The sequence below is a fragment of the Elephas maximus genome, chromosome 4, assembly GCF_024166365.1.
Source record: "Elephas maximus indicus isolate mEleMax1 chromosome 4, mEleMax1 primary haplotype, whole genome shotgun sequence".
NCBI lineage: Eukaryota > Metazoa > Chordata > Mammalia > Proboscidea > Elephantidae > Elephas > Elephas maximus.
The window spans coordinates 66,740,350-66,760,142 of record NC_064822.1 but is presented as its reverse complement, the minus strand read 5'-3'; the positions used below and the strand labels follow the sequence as shown (position 1 = coordinate 66,760,142).

The following is a 19,793-nucleotide window of genomic DNA, read 5'->3' as shown; positions in this document are numbered from 1 at the left end:
CTTCCTAGTCATCTCAATTTCACATCTCTTTTCGAGACAACTCAACATTCTAATTTTTCAGGAAGTCCGATTAACTTTGGATGACAGCAGAAACCTTGATCTGAGAGGAGAAGGACTCCCTCTGAAGTCCCTGAACTTTCTGCCTATGTTTTGGGGAATTTATGCATGACTTCAGCCCTCTCTACCCATGGATTTTAACCAGAAAGGTAGATACAGATATCGTTTATTAGGGAGACAGAAATTAAAAACAGTAAAAATTGGCCATTGTATTATTTGTAACTTCTCCTTTAATATTTTCCAGTCATTGAAGCCCTTCTACTAATCAAAATAAGGATTATTCTACAAACCTTCGAGAACACTGCATAAGAATCCAGATTTAAAGAATTTTATATTGGCCACAATTTTCCATTTATATCCCTGGCATTATAGGGAAACTAAATGAAAACCCAAATATAAAAAGAAATTAGCTCAGGAGTCTCTGTTTCTCTAAGGCAAATTCCTGATCATTCTTGCATTACCAAAGATGAAAGATTTTCACCTAAGGAACCAATTGGCTACCTGGAGTTTCAGGTAGTCCCAAGTGTTATTCAAACCCCAAACACTCACAACTGTAGATTTAATGGATTGCCATCTAGCCAGGTCCATGTCTTTGGTGGGTATGCAATGTTCAATCCAATCCAAAAGTAAATTCCATCTTGTCTATTACTCTGTATGAAATCCTGTGAAAGGGGATCCAGAGGACATTAACTGGGTTAAACCTATTAAAATATCCTCTTCTGATTTTAGTACAGATTTTAAAAGATCTTGATTCTTATCTTCCTAGTCAGGAAGAGCTTAAGACTGAAGAGGTTTTCTGCGTATTCAGGGCAGGAAATCAAAGTAGGAAGGTTTTCTAAGTACGTGACTCTTACATACATTATGTGAAGACAGGAGCTGATTAATGGAAATCATGGGCTGGTGATATAAACAGCAACGGAGGAAGGAGTGCAAGGGGAATGTGAAGCAAAAACTGAAAGTGAGTAAGCCTGTCCAAGGGAGCAACAATTATCCATGAATTGTTTCTCTCTAGCAATATGCAGCCCTGAAGAAAACTGCTGCCTACAGTGAAGCTACACCGAAACCAAAGTGTCTCGTCTTCCCTACCCAAGTCACTAGGGGTGTTGCCAGAAATTAGTAATACTTTGGATGGGTACCTCAAAAAGCTCCTATCATTCTCTCCAAGAGATTACATGAAAGGATGGCAGGCAGTGATGTTAGTGACCCCAATTTTGCCATTTACTTGTAGAATGAAATAGGCAAGGTATGCAACCTGTCAAGGTCTGCAGATTCCTCGTCTGGAAACGGTGCAATGATTAAGGGCTCAGGCTACCAACCAAATGATCAGCAGTTCACATCCACCAGCGGCACCTTGGAAACACTACGGGGCAGTTCTGCTCTGTCCTATAGGGTCGTTATGAGTCGGAATAGACTTGACGGCAATGGGCTTGGTTTGGTTTACCTACCTCATAAGGTTATCGTGAGCACTAAAGTATACAATAACATTTGTAAAATGCCTAGCACAGTGTTTGGCATATGGTAGGAATTCAATAAATGGTTGTAATTATCAGCGCTATAATTCTTTTATAATAAAATATAACTTTTTTATATTGAAAGGGGTAATTTTCAAGACAAATGAGATCTCACCAGTTCAGCCTTGTCTTGGATCATCAAGAGATGTGATTTCTTTACTAAACAGGATTCTTGGCTATTGATCCATGATTCAAAGTTTTTGAAAAATTTATAGCATTTGCCATTTTTCTGTAGCCAGTCATTGGGACATATGTTTAGCTTAGGGTTTACTGAAATGGAAAAATAGGAATGAGAAAAATGTTTCAATATAAAAAATAAGTCTTACAGCTAATTTTGTAAACGATTTCCTTAAAAGTAAATTTGCCCCACTTTTAAGAAATGAGCTCCCCCTCCACTGAGGAATAATTTTTAGAAGTGATAAATGCCAAAACTACTCATGGTTATTATTTATTGAGTACTTTGTGTAATCATTTCCTGAATTCTTTATGCACATAAATACATTAAATGTTTTTCCACACAGGAAACTTACAAGATATATAAAATTATTAACTTCATTTCCCTGATTTTGTAAATAAAGATATTGATGTTAATGTTAAATAAAGCTAAGTATAAATAAGGAAACTAAAGTAAAGGTTAGTTAGCTTACTCAGGGTTGTATAACTAATAAGTGGTAAAAATAAATAAATAAATAAGTGGTGGGGCATAAAAAAGCCTAAAATAATAATAACATTAATTAATACATTTAGGTTGACTATATAAGAGAGAAAAAGTGGTGGGCTTTTAAAGAACTAAAACAGTAAATTCTCAGCAATCTCAGAAATCTGGCTCCTGTTGTGGTTGTCAGATGCTCTTTGTCAGGATGTAGGGCTTAAGGCACTAAGCTAGTAACCAAATGATTGAAGGTGCAAGTCTACCCAGAGGCACCTCAGAAGGAAAGCATGGCAATCTACTTCCAAAAACTCAGCCACTGAAAACCGTCTGGATTACAGTTCTACTCGTGGAGTCACCAGGTATCAGAATCGACACCACAGCAATTGTTTGTTTGTTAGGAGCAACCACAGGATGAACTGAAATAACTAGCTTATTGGTTGTCTTTGTTTTGTTTTTGATTTTGCAATGACCAGAGGGTGAAGTTTGAGTGTGACAATTTTAGCGCTCAAAATCCACCTAAACAGAGGAGTCTGTTTTTAATAAATACAATAAATGGAAGTTTCTTCTTTACAGCAGGGAACCGCCTCAAAAAATTCTAAGAGGAATCATCAGGTAGGTTTTGAACAGTTTAAAGATCTAAGGAAGTAAGGGCTATCTTTGAAAACAGAGACTAAAAGACACCAGGAGAAAAACCACTGAGGAAAAAACATGCTTTTCAAAGTCACTTTACCCTGGTGGTATAGTGGTTGAGAGCTACAGCTGTTAACCAAAAGGTCGGCAGTTTGAATCCACCAGGTGCTCCTTGGAAACTGTATGGTGCAGTTCTACTCTGTCCTATAGGGTCATCTATGAGTTGGAATCGACTCCGATGGCAAGAGGTTTACACTGTAGAAGGTATTTTTTTCCTGTACTTTATAAATAACTTTTTTAAACTAATTATTCACTGTGATCCCAATATCTATGGCCTCAATGACCATCAGACTTTTCTCTACAAAAAAGAAAAACTTAAAATATGTACTAAAAGAAACCTATGTTCAGAAACGGCTACAAAAACACTTTGGCTGAACTAATAATTTTTTATAACTAAGTAGTGGGTACTCAAGTATTATATTCTTTTTAAATTTTTGTACATACAAATATTGCATAATATTTTTTTAAATCATCAGAGAATTTGATAAAAGTTAGTTGATATCTTTATATTAAACAAAATGTACGTGAAAATGTAAACTATAAAACACTGTATTCAAAAGTTAGTTATTAACGTTAAAGCCTAGGAGAATCTTTGAGTGTATGAGGAAGCATAATATCTGAGGAAATACAACAGAAAACGTTTCACTTTTGAATTAGCAAAATACCTGATTCTCCGAAAACCTCTTCCTGGGGCATTTTATTTTTAAAGTAAAGACAATTAGTGTGGGCATCGAAGTAGTGTGTTAATGAACTGTGTTTTAATTGCCTTGGCGAGAAAAAATGCTCAATACACCTCAGGCCACAGATGCGGTCAAATTTTTGTAAGAGCAACCGTATTCTTTGGGTTTGCTGAAATTTGGTATCATAAGTTATCGACAGAATTAAACGACTTTAAGGCTCGCATGCTTATCCAGAAGTTTACCTTGATATGCCATTTGCTGTGGTACCATCTGACCTCTAAAATAGGGCAAGAATTATTTACTTCACAATTTCCTCATTTGCCTGAAAGTCACATACCACAGCAATAAAGAAACTCAGGCCTTTATCCAAACTCATTGCTGTAGAGTTGATTCTGACTCATAGCGACTCTGTTGGACAGAGTAGATATGCCACCATAAAGTTTCCAAGGCTGTAATCTTTACGGAAGCAGACTGCCACATGTTTCTCCCACAGAACAGCTGGTGGCTTCCAACCGCTGACTTTTGGTTAGCAGCCAAGCCACCAGGGCTCCTTAGGCCTTTATCAGTGCAGTAAAATGAAAAGAAATTATTGCATCGAAAAATGCACTTATTTAGAGTATTGGAGACCATTGTTGATATGCCAAGGATATAATAGAAATATTCAACAAATACTTCTTGAGTGCCACAGTGCTGTGACCAACATTGAAGGAAGGCCTCCAAGTGTTTAGATAAGCCCAGAAAAATACATACACAGAGAATAACATAGTAATGTTCTCAGTGGGGGAAATACTGACCTATTCAAGACTTGTTTAAGAGACGTGATATGAAGAATAAAGCCTTAAGCCGACAGTTCACTTTTTCCTATGATCAGGGCAAGTTATGCACTTTTTTCTATACCCCTGTTCCCTGTCTGGATCACCCTCTTTCTGCTTTACAGGAATGGTATAAAAATTAATGTGGATTTTTTAATTTAATTATTAAAAATTTAACGTGGAAATATATTTTATATAATTATATTGTTTGTAAATTATTAAACCCATCATACATCTATGTATATTAGTTGTGGTTTGCATATATTTTAGTATATAGACTACCTTATAAACATCAATCCTAAATAGAACACATTTATTAATTATCCAAACAACATACAGACCAGAAATACTATATTTTAATATAATTCATAGTATTTACATTGTACAAATTATCATTGTCGATAGATTTCATACGTAGATGATAGACGTAACTTAAGAAAGGATGAGTCTGCTTATTGTACAATGAGTACTTATGAGTAAATAAAAAATAAACACCATCATATAACAAAATGGAGCAAGTATGATGGTGAGACAGTGTTCAGAAGAAGAAATACAAATATTCAATAAATAAATGGTTTTATATTTAATCTCCCTAGTAATACAATATACCAATGATATATCTAATATGTAATTTTTACCATGTTATATTAGCAAATATTTAAAAAGTATAATTCCGCTGTGGGGAAAAAAGAACATCTACATACAGCTATGTGGTAGAACAGTTTGATAACATGAATCAAAATTTAAAACATTCAAAACTTTTGGCAGCAATCCAACGTTAAGGAATCATAGAACATTGTCAAAAATTCATGCCAAGTAAATTTATCAGAATTATTTTGATATCAGTCCAAACTCGATGTCATCGAGTCAATTCCAACTCATAGCGACCCCATAGGACAGAGTAGAACCACCCCACAGGGTTGCTAAGGAGAGGTTGATGGAGTCGAGCTGCTGACCTTTCACTTAGCTGCTGGACTTTTCACTACTGTACCACCAGGGCTCCATTTTGATACATAAAGGCAAAAAAAATTAAAATAATTAATTTTCATATAAATTGGGAATTAAATTATGGTATAGTCATTCAATGAAATCATGTGTTTCCATTTCAAAAGAGGATGCAGATCAATTTTAACTTAAAGAGGCCTTCGACACTTTGCTACGTGGAAAAAAAAGGGTGTGTAGTCTGAAATATACATATACATAAATATATATATGTGTATTTCAGACTACACATGAATATGTACATCTAATTGCACTTACCTATCCTTTGAACCCTTCCAATTCTCAAATATGCATGCATGCTGGAAGCGTTCAGAAGATAGGGAAATGCAATGAGATGTAAATATTCAAAAGAGCAGGATCAGCATGAATAAACACTCAAAGCTGAGCGAATGTGCTCCATTTTATTAACTATAAAGATGAGTTTAACTGAAGAATACAATACAAAGGAGAGAGCTGAGTTAGGAAAAATGAGGCTGCTATTGCAGGAAATTAAAGTTCAAAGGGTCTTGTAGATCATGTAAGAGAACATAGATTATTCTAAGGACCACGGAAGGTCATTGAAGAGTTATAAGCAAGGGGGTGCTCTGGCCACTGATTTGCGTTTTGGAGTCTACTGGCCTCAATGTGCAGAATGAATTGGACGAGCTTCATGCAGCCTGACTAAATTAGTAATTAGTGATTTCTTTCATCTTGACTCACGTTGATCTTCAAATGCCTTACAATTCAATCTTTCGGCAACATTGTTATTTTTTAGAAATGATTTAAACGTTTTAGTCGCATTTTATAATAATAACTACAAAAACAGCAATCACTGTAGCATACAAAGTGACATCTATGCAGATAAAAATGGGTACAGCATTGGGTGGTAGGGTAAAAGGCAATCATATGAACAAAACCAATCTAGGCCAACGCATCTCACAGTCCACCAAATCTTCTCCAACAGCAGAAGAGAATAAACTTATTTCCCAGGCACAATTTCCTGAAAAATCTGTTTCATTTTAAGTATTCATGTGAAAATTACATTCTAATCCTTTATACATTTGTGGGTTTGGTATAATATGTCCTATCTAAATTACTTTTCATTCAAAAAAATTGATATTTCGGGAATATGGAATCAAGTAACTATTAACGCATCATCCTATACCCACACTCCATCCCCTATACTTCTTTTACTTTTAGAAATACTGAAGTTCCAAAGCAAGAAGCTACCCTAGGCTCCTGCCAGAAAACAGTTTTATCAGATGACGCTGCACAGGGCAGAGCCATTTGAATCTGTTGACTGTCTCACACATTGACCATGAGATTCCTGCGGGCAGGGAATTTTTCTTAAATTCTGTGTCATCTCACCCATGACCTAAGCACTTAGGACATTCCTAATATATTAAGTTAATAAATTTGGAATTTCAAAAATGAGAAGAGCTTTTCAGGTATTTTTGTGGTTACCTAGCAAGGAAATTACAAATCTTGAAATAGTGGCAAGTTGGCTATTGGAGACAGCTGTATTTAAGAAGAGTTTTAGCAAGGAGTCCTTCAGTGGTGCAGATGAATAACACATTTCACTGCTAATGGAAATTTGGAGGTTCCAGTCCTGCCAGAAGTAACTTGGAAGAAAGACCTGGTGACTTACTTCTGAAAAATAAGCCATTAAAAATCCTACGGAGCACAGTTCTACCCTAGTACACTTAGGGACACCATGAGTCAACTAGATGACAACTAGCAACCACTAAGGGTGCCAAACACAGTCTAAGCAGATTTAAACAGATTAAAAGAACCCAGAATTATAGGTAAGAATTGAAATAAAATCTCCTGCAAAATGTAATAATATAAAACCATACCTGTGGAGTTTGTATTGTCCTGGTATTTCCTGGGAGGAATATGTGTACAATTGCGGTATTTGCTTCCATGTTCAATACCAAACACTTCCTCATTGCAGTTATCACTGAAAGAATATCTTCTCAGATGGCTTACTAAGAAAAAAATGAAGAAAAGTAGTAACGCTAATTATGTTGTTACTAATACCAGTTTGTACCTTTTAAAAGATTTAGCCATTCATTCAATTGACAACACAAGAGAATACATAAACTACTGGTCAAGTAGAAGGTTGTACACAGCATTTCACCTCTCTAATTTGACAAAGGACAAATAAACATAGAGACCCAGGAGATTTCCTCTTGAGAAAAAGTAAGTCAAAATGAACAATATAAACAAAGTAAATAAAATTAAAATGCATTTTAATTTTCATGTGTTTAGCCTGGCAGATTAGAATTCTGTGATCTTAACTATTAGCTTCTCTGCTTCTCAGTTCCCACATATACAAAAGGCAGAAATGCCTAACAAATGTACAAGATTGTTGTACGACTTAAATATATATAAACTGTTTATCACACTTCCTAACATAAAATAGAAAAATAGAAACAATAACAAATATAATTCTCCATAACTTATAAAGAAAGAGAATTCATTTTAGGAATAAATATTAAATTTAATTTGGACTTGTATTTTCCAGCAGCAGATACATTATGTAAAACTTTAAAATATCAACTACCAGGTACTTCTAATGATCAAAAGTTGTATTAAAATGATCGAATCAACTTTCTTGAAACTAAATGCTTTCACAAAAATATGAAACTTTTAGGTTATAAAGTTGTGACTGCCAAACCCACACTATTTACCAGTTAGTGAAAATTATGAATAGAATAGACCTTAAAAATTAACAAGCCTCTTGCCTCCTGTGTGCAAGGAAAAACTACTAATTCTTAATGTAATCATTGACTGAATCTTTTAATGTTAAACAATTGAAATAATAATGAAAAAAAATCAGAGTGAAAAAGAAATTTAAAGAAGTTAAAGAAATAAAAGTAAACACCAAAAGAAATATGTTAATCTCTATATACGAACATTTGCTTTGAATTTAATCACCCCAAATCATTAATCCTGTCACTGTGGCCACGAGTATAACTAGAGCAGCTCTGGTCAGTTTCAGAGTAGTCTGGTGCCACTTTGGACACTCAGGGTAATCTGCAAGGATTAATTTGTCTCTCTTGAAACCTTGAGATGTTTAAAATAAACTTGAAAATGCACTATAAACCAAAATGGAAAATTCTGAGGGTACACGCTGTCTTTTTTTCCACACTGACTCAAACTGGGAGGAAGGAATCCACAATCTCTATTTAAATTACCTTGTGATGTGCGCGTGTTATTTTTTAAAAATTGGATCTATTGATTCTGAATAACCAAAAAGCCAAACTTGGGGCCGTCGAGTCAATTGCAACTCCTAACGACCTTGTAGGACAAAGTAGAACCGCCCCATAGAGTTTCCAAGCAGCAGCTGGTGAATGTGAACTGCCAACCTTTTGGTTTGCAGCGGTAGCTCTTCCGATGTGCCACCAGGACTCCACTGATTCTAAGAGGTCAATATGCTTCATTTACTATTTATTAAATAATTCTTCTTTATGTTAACATCTTTGTTACAAATCTACAATTCATACAAGTGACTGCATGGATATTAGTTGATCATACTGGTTAGTTAAAACCTTACATTCGCTTACGTATTAACTGAATTATATGAGTAATACACAATGGAATTGAACCCTAGAAAGGAAAAATATAACTAGTACCAAAATAAGTGAATGAAAGTAAAAATGAGTGTCTAGAGTAGATAGATAAGCAAGACTGACTCTTGTAACCATCTTCTCAAATGTTATTTGAAATGAAAGTATATTTATATAGATTCCTGAAACAAAACACAGATGCTAATCTTTATGCATGTTCCTTTAATAAAACAAGTACTACAACACTTTTGTAATCTTCAACTGGAGTCAAGTCAAATTAGCTCCATTACATTTAATTTAACAATATTTATAAACATAGTACTATGTGCCAAGAATAGGCCTGGGTATAAAAGGCTTACAGAGATGAGTGCACAGTCTAGTATGTACCATCTACGTAAATATGTTCTTTCAAAAAATGTAACAACCTTTATGAATAAACTCTGGTTCAACCAACATTACTTATAAATTCTTACTGAAAAGCTAGGACTAAAAATCCTTACAGAAAATTTTAGGCAGCTAACCTGCAGCCTTAACTGGGGGATTTGTGGATCCCGACCTTTGCATGTCCACTTGTGCTGGCAGCGATAAGGGTGTTTCCTGGGCTTCTGCATCATCAGTTGCTCTGTGTTTTGCATCTGTCCAACCATCCCATAAACAAAATAAACCATCACTGAATGAGATGGAAAGAGAGACATCACAAGGCAAAAAGCAAAGTTAGTGTCTACAAACTGGGGTGTTGAATCAAAGCCTATAGCTGTAGAACCACAGAGGATATGGTTGAAGAAGTGAACTTAATTTTTTTTTAAGAAATCCTTTCTTTTAGAATACTTTTAAATTTGCAGAAATACTGTGAAAATAGTACAGAGTTCCCATATACCACACACCCGGTTTCCCTTATTAACATCTCACATTAGTATAGCATATTTTCCAAAATAAATGAAATAATATTCATACATTATTATTTTAAAAAGTCTGTATTTTATTCATATGTCCTTAGTTGTTACCTAATAACAGCTTTCTATTCAAGGATCCCATCTCAGAAAACCATAATATGTTTAGTCTTGCTGTCTCCAATACTCTTGGCTGTGACAGTTTCTCAAACTTTCCTTTGCTTTGTTTACCTTGGCAGTTTTCAGGAGTATTACTCAGGTATTTTGTAGACTGTTCCTGACCTGGGATATTCTACTGTTTTTCTCATGATTATATTTGAGTTATGGGTTTTTGGGAGAATACCAGAAAGATAAAGTTCCATTCTTATCACATCATTATCAAGGGTGCCTACTACTAACATGATTTATCATTATTGAAGTTAACCTTGATCCCTTGGCTGAGATAGTGTTTGTCAGGCTTATCTACTGTAAAATTTTTCCCCCTCTTCCATAATGTACTCTTTTAAAGGAAGTCAATATGTACAGCCAAAATTTAAGAAGTGAGGTATTATATTCCACCTCCTTGAGGGCAGAGTAACTCTGCACAGATTTGTCTACTGTCCCATTTATTTATTCAATTATTTATATCAGTACAAAAACCAGAAAAAAAAAACAAGCATATGGAAATTTATTTTATACTTCAGATTATAACACAATACTGTGGTTGTTATTGTTAGCTGCCATCAAGTTGCATGGCAACCCCATACACAAGAAGATCAGACCATTGTGATGCACAGGGTTTTCACTGGTTGATTTTTCAGAAGTAGGTTACCAGGCCTTTCTTGCTAGCCCATCTTTGTCTGGAAGCTCTGCTAAGACTTTTTCAGTTTCAGAGCAACATTTAAACATCCCCTGGCAAATGGATGTTGGTTGGGCTTGAGGTGCATTGACCAGAATTGAACCCAGGTCTCCCACATGGAAGGGGAAAATTCTACCACTGAACCATGTCCCATAATCCAGTGCTACTGTATATAATTGGTTGCTTAAATTGTTCCAATTTTGGCCATTGGGAGCTCTTTCAGTTGACTCCTGTACCTCTTTGACATCTACCCTGTACAGTGTATTTTCTTTTTGTTCATTTATTTGTTTGCTTGTCTTTGTTTTGTTTTGTTAGCATTTCCTTACTTTTTTGCATAAAAATATGCCCCAGGCTCTTATTATGTATTTGCTACCACAGTCCCTAAATCAGCCATTTCTCCAAAGAGCCCTGGTTCATTGTGGAGAAAGGTACTTGAAACCAAGATCTTGGAGCTAAGTGTGAGCATTGCTACATGGGTGTCTTTGCTTCTAGGCTTTCTCAAATGACAGAGTAAGGAAATATATGTGTGTATTTTTTTTATACTAACCCATGCATAATACACACATATTTATAAATATTTCTGTATTTAATCGCTTGTATAGATTTTATAGATATTAAGCTAAACATGGATTTATACTAATGTCTCCAACTCTAATGCATTACTACCTGGATCTTTCTAGTCTCTTCTCTTGCGTGTCTTTAACCTCTTACTGCAACAGTTAGAAAGGTGGCTGGTATCATTCACTATCCATTTACTTCATTGTTTAATTCCAGTACACATTTATAGTGGTTTCATAATTATATAACCCATTCTATGTGGGAAACTACTTTATCTACTAGAGTGCAGTGTTTATGTAAAGTCCATCTAGTGTTTAGTCTTACAGGTTCCATTTTCAAAGTTGCTTATGTCAGGAAGTGTTTCCTCAACCCCTTCAAATGAGGTCATGTCATACATTTGTAACACGGTTAGATCATTTTGCCACATTCTGCATTCCATCCTGGGATTCCCTAGCCTCCAAAATGATTGTTTTTAATTTGTATACATTAAAGCTCACTCTTTCTGTCTTAAAGTTTTATGGATTTTGACAACGACATAATGTCGCGTATCCATCATTACGGTGTCATGCAAGACATTTTCACAACTCTAAAAGATGCCCTGTGCTTCACCTATTCAACCCTATCCCACATCCAAACCCTGGAAACCACTGATGTGCTTGCCACGTCTATAGTCTTGCCTTATCCAGAAAGTCATGTTAATGGAATCATATAGAGCCTTCTCAGACTGGCTTCTTTCACTTAGCAGGATCCATGTGAGATTTCTCCGTACCCTTGGCTTGATCACTTTTTTTTTTTTTTAAATCACTGAATGCTATTACATTGTATGGCTGTACCAGAGTTATCCATTTGCCTATTAAAGGACTTTTTGATTGCTTCCAGTTTTGTAAAATTATGAATAAAACTACTATAAAGATTCAGGCGCAGGTTTCTTTGCATGTATATGTTTTCCATTCAGTTGGGTAAATCCCTAGGAGTGTGATTCCTGAATCACATGATAGACTATGTTTAGCTTTGTAAGAACTGCAAAACTGTCTTCCAAAGTGGTTATATCATTTTGCATTCCTGCCAGCAATGTTCCTATTGCTCCCTATCCTTACCAGAAATTGGTATTGTCAGTTTGGGGGGGTTTGGCATTATACTGTGTATCTACTGTTATCTCATTGTTGTTTTAATCCGTGTTTCTTTAATGGCATATCATGTTGAACATCTTTTAATATGGCAATTTTCTATCTGTATATCTTCTTTGGTGAGGTGTCTATTCAGATCTTTTGCCTACTATTTTATTGGGTTGTGTTTTCATTGTTGTGTTTTAAGAGTTCTTGTATATTTTGGCTAAAAACAAGCCTTTAATCAGATATGTGTTTCATAAATCTTTTTTCCAGTTTGTGGTTTGTCTTATCATTTTCTTAAAAGTGTCTTTCACAGAAAAAGAGTTTTTAATTTAAATAAGTCCAACCAATCTTTTTTTGTTTGCTTTTCTTTCATGGGTCATGCTTTTGGTGATTTATCTAAAAACTATCACTGAATCAAGGTTATGTACAGTTTATTCTATGTTTTCTTCTAGACGTTTGTTACCTTTGAGTTAACATTTAGGTCTATGATCCTTTTAAGTTTTGTGAAAGTTTTAAGATCTGGTGGGTCTACCATCTTTTTTTTTTTTTTTTTTTTTGCATATGAACATCTAATTCTTCCAGCACCATTTCTTTAACAATAATATCCTTTCTCTATTAAATTGCCTTTGTCAAAAATCAGTTGGCTGTAATAACATGGGTCTATTTCTGGGACTTCTGTTCTGCTCCACTGACCTATGTGTCTGTTGTTTTACCAATACTAAACCGTCTTGATTGTAAGTCCTGAAATTAGGAAGTGTGAGTCCTTCAACTTTGTTCTTCAACATTTTGTTGACCATTTTTTTGCCTTTCCATATAGACTTAGAATCACTTTGTCATACCTATGAAATAGCTTGGTGGGATTTGTTTGAATCTATAAATAAAGTTGTTTTCCAAAGTGGTTATACTATTTTCCATTCCCATCAACAGCATGTGAAAGTCCCGATAGCTACACATTCTTGTCAACACTTAGTGTGATCAGTCTTTTTAAGTTCAAGCATTCTAATACTTGTGTGCTAGCATCTCATTTTGGTTGTAATTTTCATCCCCCAAATAACCAATGATAACAAGCATCTTTTCATGTGCTTATTTGCCTTTCATACATCTGCTTGGTGAAGTGTCTATTCAAATATTCTGACTTTTTGAGTTGTTTTCTTGTTATTGATTGCAAATTTGTGTATGTTGCACTTTCATTCATTCCAAATACTTTGTATATTTTTTTGTTTTTGCTTTCTTCTTTGACCCATGAAGTATTTAGAAGTGTGTTATTTAGTTTCCAAATACTTGATAATTTCATAGGTAGATTTCAGTTATTGATTTCTAGTTTATTTCCATTGTGATCAAACAATACTTTTTATTACTTGAATAGTTTTACATCTATTAAGACTTCTCCTGCCTTATGGCCCAGAGTATAATCTATCTTGGTAAGTGTTCTGTGTGCATTTGAGAGGAATGTGAATTCTGCAGATGTTGGGTGAAGTATTTCATAAATGCCAGTTAGTACAAACCACAGATTGGGAAAAAATATTTGCAAATTTTATTCTTAGTGGGAGGCTTATATTCAGATTATATAAAAAACATTTACAACTCAACAAAAAGATAATAAGAAGACAAGGAACATAATTAAATAAATGATAAAGTGTGCAATTAGATATTTCACCAAAAAACATATATAAATGAGTAATAAGCACATGAAGAGATGCATCAGGGATATTATTAATAAATATGAATATTAAAAGCAGCTCTCTGCTTTCCAGTACTCTGCCCTGTCAACTCTACCACACTTGGCTTACCCATTCTCTAGATTAAGTCTTCTCAACCCCTGGAGACTGCTGAGATGGGTTCTGTATGGGCTTCCAAACCCCGTACTATAACCTGGAAACTTTTTCAAGTCAGTAAGTTGGTGATCACTAGTAAGGAACACTTTATTTTTATCTCAGAGTCTCAGAGATCATTATCATTCACTGCCTGAGGTCCAGTATTCTTGAAAGCTATTTTTGTATATATATGCATGTACGCCCTCCCCACTTTTTGACATAGTTAGGTTCCAAAGACCGGGTCGTTATGTGAAATTGGCAATACGTGAAAACGGAAGGTGACCACATCAGATCACTGCCAGATTACATTGTTACATAGCTGCCATTTTACATCATTAATAATAACTGGCAGATTGCATCATTACTTAACTGCCAAACCACAGAGGCTCATGGCCCAGTGCAAGCTGACATGTAACGTTAACCATCACAGCCAGCATTACTTTCACCTTGCACCTCAGTGTTTGTTACTGCCAGATGTACATTGTTAATGCACAAAATAGTAAGATAATAGATTTTTCACTATTGTCGTAAATGTGAAATGTTGGATAACGAAGTATTCAATAAGTGAGACGAAGGTGTATATGTTATATATGTTATATTATTACATAATACTTATTACCTATTGGAAACCCTGGTGGCGGAGTGGTTAAGTGCTATGGCTGTTAACCAAGAGGTCAGCAGCTCAAATCTGCCATGTGTTCCTTGGAACCTCTATGGGGAAGTTCTACTTTGTCATATAGGATTGCTGAGTTGGAATCGACTTGACGGCAGTACATTTGGTTCTTTTGTATTACCTACTATTTATAGTCTTTTTTTTTTTTTTTTAGTTGTTTCACATGTTGCTTCATCTTGGTCAGAAGCAGAATCTAAATTGCAGTTAAAATATCAGAAACTCTTGTCACTGTGCACAAATCTAAAAGGTCAAAAAAGAAATAGGTATCAATACAAAACTAATAACAAGTACTTTTTGAGGACATAGCAGTGTGTGAAAGAGACCTATCTCTACTTGTAATGAGGAAAAGGAACTGGTCAGGGGAGGAGAAAACAGACATAGGAGGGAATAATCTGTTGCCCTTGAGAATAAAGAAGTGACATAGAGAGCATAAGAAAAAATAACCTGAGTAAGATTTTACAGAACATTTCTAAAGCATAAATGAGCACTTGTTGCTGGTGGCTTCTGTAGAATGCCTATGCTGCCAACAGCACAGTCACCCAAGTTAATTAAAAATGTGGTGAGCAAATACAAATTTATCAAGAGGATCACTGCTATTGGATTAGATACTATAATTTCTAGAGAAGTAAAAACTCCATTTGTTCTTTTCCATAGTAGTTTATCTAGCCTTTGAGACCTGGGAAATTCAACAGTATTGAATTCTATTCTATTCATTTATCTATAGAGTTTTTGTTATTATTATTTTAACCAGAAGGTGGGATAGTTTTAAGCCTGTTTATATTTTAAACCAGTTTTTAACCCCTTATAAATAAGTCAGGTGAAACAATTAAATGCTCCATTTATCACAAAATTATTAAAAATATTTGTTATCTGCAAACTTCATCCTAAACAGAGAGAGACTGAAAGCATTCCCCCTGAGAACAGGAACCAGACAAGGGTGTCCTTTATCACCACTCTTATTGTGCTGGAGGTCCTAGCCAGAGCTATTAGGCTAGATAATGAAATAAAAGGCACCCAAACTGGCAAAGAGGAAGTAAAGGTATCTCTGTTTGCAGATGACATAATCTTACAGAGAAAAATCTAAAGAATCCTCATGAAAACTACTAAAACTGATAGAAGAGTTTAGCAGTCTATCAGGATACAAGATAAACATACATGAATCAGTGGTATTCCTCAACACCAACAAAGAGAATGCCGGAGAGGAAATCACCAAGTCAATACCATTTAAGGTAGTCCCTAAGAAGATAAAACACTTAGGAATAAATCTAACTAGAGATGTAAAAGACCTATACAAAGAAAACTATAAGACACTGCTGCAAGAAAACAAAAGAGACCTACATAAGTGGAAAAAATACCTTGCTTGTGGATAGGAAGACCCAACATTCTAAAATGCCTATTCTACTCAAAGCGATCTACAGATACAATGCAATCCTGATCCAAATGCCAGTGACAATTTTTAACGAGATGGAAAAACAAATCACCAACTTCATATAGAAGGGGAAGAGGCCCCGGGTAAGTAAAGCATTACTGAAAAAGAAGAACAAAGAGGGAGGCCGCACACCACCTAATTTTAGAACATATTATACTGCCACAGTAGTCAAAACAGCCTGGTAATGGTACAACAACAGATACATAGACCAATAGAACAGAATTGAGAATCCAGACAAAGCCATCCAGATCTGAGCAGGTGATATTTGACAAAGGCCCAAAGTCAGTTAAATGGGTGAAAAGACAGTCTCTTTAACAAATGGTGCTGGCGTAACTGGATATCTATCTGCAAAAAAAATGAAACAAGACCCATACCTCACACCATGTACAAAAACTAACTCAAAATAGATCAAAGACCTAAATATAAAATCTAAAATGATAAAGATCAAGGAAGAAAAAATAGGGACAACACTAGGAGCCCTAATACATGGCATAAACAGGATACGAAACATTACTAACAATGCACAAACACCAGAAGGGAACCTAGATAACCAGGAGCTCCTAAAAATCAAACACTTATGTTCATCAAAAGACTTCACCAAAGAGTAAAAAGATTACCTACAAACTGGGAAGAAGTTTTTGGCTATGACAAATCCCATCAGCATCTGATCTCTAAAATCTATTTAATACTGCAGAAACTCAACAACAAAAAGACAATCCAATTAAAAAATGTGCAAAGGATATGATCAGGCACTTGACCAAAGAAAATATTCAGCCTGCTAACAGATACATGAGGAAATGCTCACGATAATTCACTGTTAGAGAAATGCAAATCAAAACTACAATGAGATTCCATCTCACCCCAACAAGGCTGGCATTAATCCAAAAAACACAAAATAATAAATGTTGGAGAGGCTGTGGAGGGACTGGAATATTTACACACTGCTGGTGGGAATGTAAAAGGGTATAGCCACTGTGGAAATCAATTTGTGCATCCTTAAAAAGCTAGAAATAGAACTACCATACGGCCTAGCAATTCTACTCCTTGGAATATACCCTAAAGAAATAAGAGCCTTCACACGAACAGATATATGCACACCTATGTTCATTGCATGTTGTCTACAATAGCAAAAAGTTGGAAGCAACCAAGGTGCCCATCAACAGATGAATAGATAAATAAATTATGGTATATTCACACAATGGAATACTATGCAATGATTAAGAACAACAATGAATCTGTGAAACATCTCATAACATGGAGGAATCTGGAAGCCATTATGCTGAGTGAAATTAGTCAATTGCAAAAGGACAAATATTGTATGAGACCACTATTATAAGAACTCCAGATAAAGTTTAAACACAGAAGAAAATATCCTTTGATGGTTACGAGGGTGGGAAGGGAGGGAGAGGGATATGCGCTAACTAGACAGTAGACAAAAAAAATTTTAGGGGAAGGGAAGGGCAACACATACCACAGGGATAGTCAGTACAACTGGACTAAACCAAAAGCAAAAACATTTCCTCAGTACAGCCACAAGCTTCTAAGGCCAGAGTAGCAGGGACAGGGGTCTGAGGACAATGGTTTCAGGGGATATCTAGTTCAATTGGCATAACAAAATGTATTAAGGAAACGGTCTGCATTCCACTTTGGTGAGAGGCATCTGGGGTCTTAAATGCTAGCAAGCAGCCATCTAAGATACATAAATTGGTCTCAACCTACTTGGAGCAAAGGAGAATGAAGAACACCAAAGACACGAGGTAAATATGAGCCCAAAGAGACAGAAAGGGCCACATAAACCAGAGACTGCATCATCCTGAGACCCGAAGAACTAGATGGTGCCTGGCTACCACTGATCATTACCCTGACAGGGAACACAACAGAGAATCCCTGATGGAGCAAGAGAACAGTGGGATGCAGATCTTAAATTCTCATTTAAAAAAAAAAAAAAAAAAACAGGCTTAATGGTCTGACTGAGACTAGAGAGACCCTGATGGTCATAGTCCCCAGGCCCTTTGATAGCCTAAGATTGGAACCATTCCTAACCAACTCTACAGACAGGGATTGGCCTGGGCTATAAAATAGACAATGATGCTGGCAAGGAGTGAACTTTGTGGCTCAAGTAGACACGTAAGACTATGCTGGTGAATCCTAACTAGTGGAGAGATGAGAAGGAGGAGGGGAACAGGAGCTGGTTGAACGGACACAGGGAATACAGGATAGTGAGGAGGAATGTGCTGTCTCATTAAGGGGAGAGCAGCTGGGAGTGCATGGCGGGGTGGGTATGGCTTTTGTATGAGAGACTGACTTGATTTGTAAACTTTCACCTAACCAACCAAAAACCAAATCCAGTGCTGTCGAGTCGATTCCTACTCATAGCGACCCTATGGGACAGAGTAGAACCGTCCCATAGAGTTTCCAAGGAGCACCTGGAGGATTTGAACTGCCGACCCATTGGTTAGCAGCTGTAGCACTTTACCACTATGCCACCAGGGTTTCCATATTCATCTAAAGCACAACAAATACATTTAAATAAATAAAGTCCCACACATGGGGAACATCCAGCTTAATTGGCATAACAGTTTATAAAGAAAATGTTCTACATTCTACTTTGGTGAGTAGCATCTGGGGTCTTAAAAGCTTATGAGCGGCCATCTAAGATACTCCATTGGTCCCACACCATCTGGAGCAAGGGAGAATGAAGAAAAACAAAGACACAAAGATAAAGATTAGTCCGAAGGGACTAATGGACCACAACTATCATAGCCTCCACCAGCCTGAGTCAAGCGCAACTAAATGGTGCTCGGCTACCACTGCTGACTGCTCTGACAGAGATCACAATAGAGGGACCTGGACAGAGCTGGAGAAGAATGTAGAACAAAATTCTAACTCACAAAAAAGACCAGACTTACTATAAGACAGAAAATGATACAGTGAAGAGTGAGTTTCTTGGCTCAGGTAGACACATGAGACTATGTGGGCAGTTCCTATCTTGAGGCGAGATGAGAAGGCAGAGTGGGACAGGAGCTGGCTGAATGGACACGGGGAATACAGAGTGGAGAGGAGGAGGGTGCAGTCTCATTAGGGGGAGAGCAGCCAGTAGTACATAGCAAGGCGTATGTAAGTTTTTGTATGAGAGACTGACTTGATTTGTAATCTTTCACTTAAGGCACAATAAATTAAAATGAATATATGTATTTGTTATCTGTCTTTCCCTGATGAAAACCAATTCACGTCATCACTAGCATAGAAAGAATGACTGATTTTAATTATTAATCTGCTGTGAGTAAATGTAAAAGAAGGGACAGAAATATGTGCGTATATGCTTTTTTTTCCACTTAAAATGCACACTCAAACTCTCGATATATTTTTAGACATTCCGTTCATGTCTTAAAATGTGAGGAAAAGAATTACTAATCTCTAAATCCCAGGTCAGGAATTATTACTTGAACTATTAATTTACATTTTTCGGAGCAACTAAGTGCAAATAATTTCAGATATGTTCTCTGGTCATTATCAAATATTCT

At 35.9% G+C, this 19,793-nt stretch overlaps 1 protein-coding gene across 3 annotated transcripts in view; it reads right to left on the bottom strand.

Moving 5' to 3' along the window:
- The window catches only part of LOC126075151 (secretory phospholipase A2 receptor-like), a 96,350-nt gene that overhangs the window by 4,516 nt on the left and 72,041 nt on the right, over positions 1-19,793 (bottom strand). For all 3 annotated transcript variants that reach the window (XM_049882405.1, XM_049882404.1, XM_049882403.1), the window contains 4 exons: positions 9,477-9,625; positions 7,240-7,371; positions 1,684-1,838; positions 607-719 (listed from right to left, as the gene is read on the bottom strand). In XM_049882405.1, coding sequence (XP_049738362.1) covers positions 607-719; positions 1,684-1,838; positions 7,240-7,371; positions 9,477-9,625 — 549 coding nt within the window. The remainder of the gene's footprint in view (positions 1-606; positions 720-1,683; positions 1,839-7,239; positions 7,372-9,476; positions 9,626-19,793) is intronic.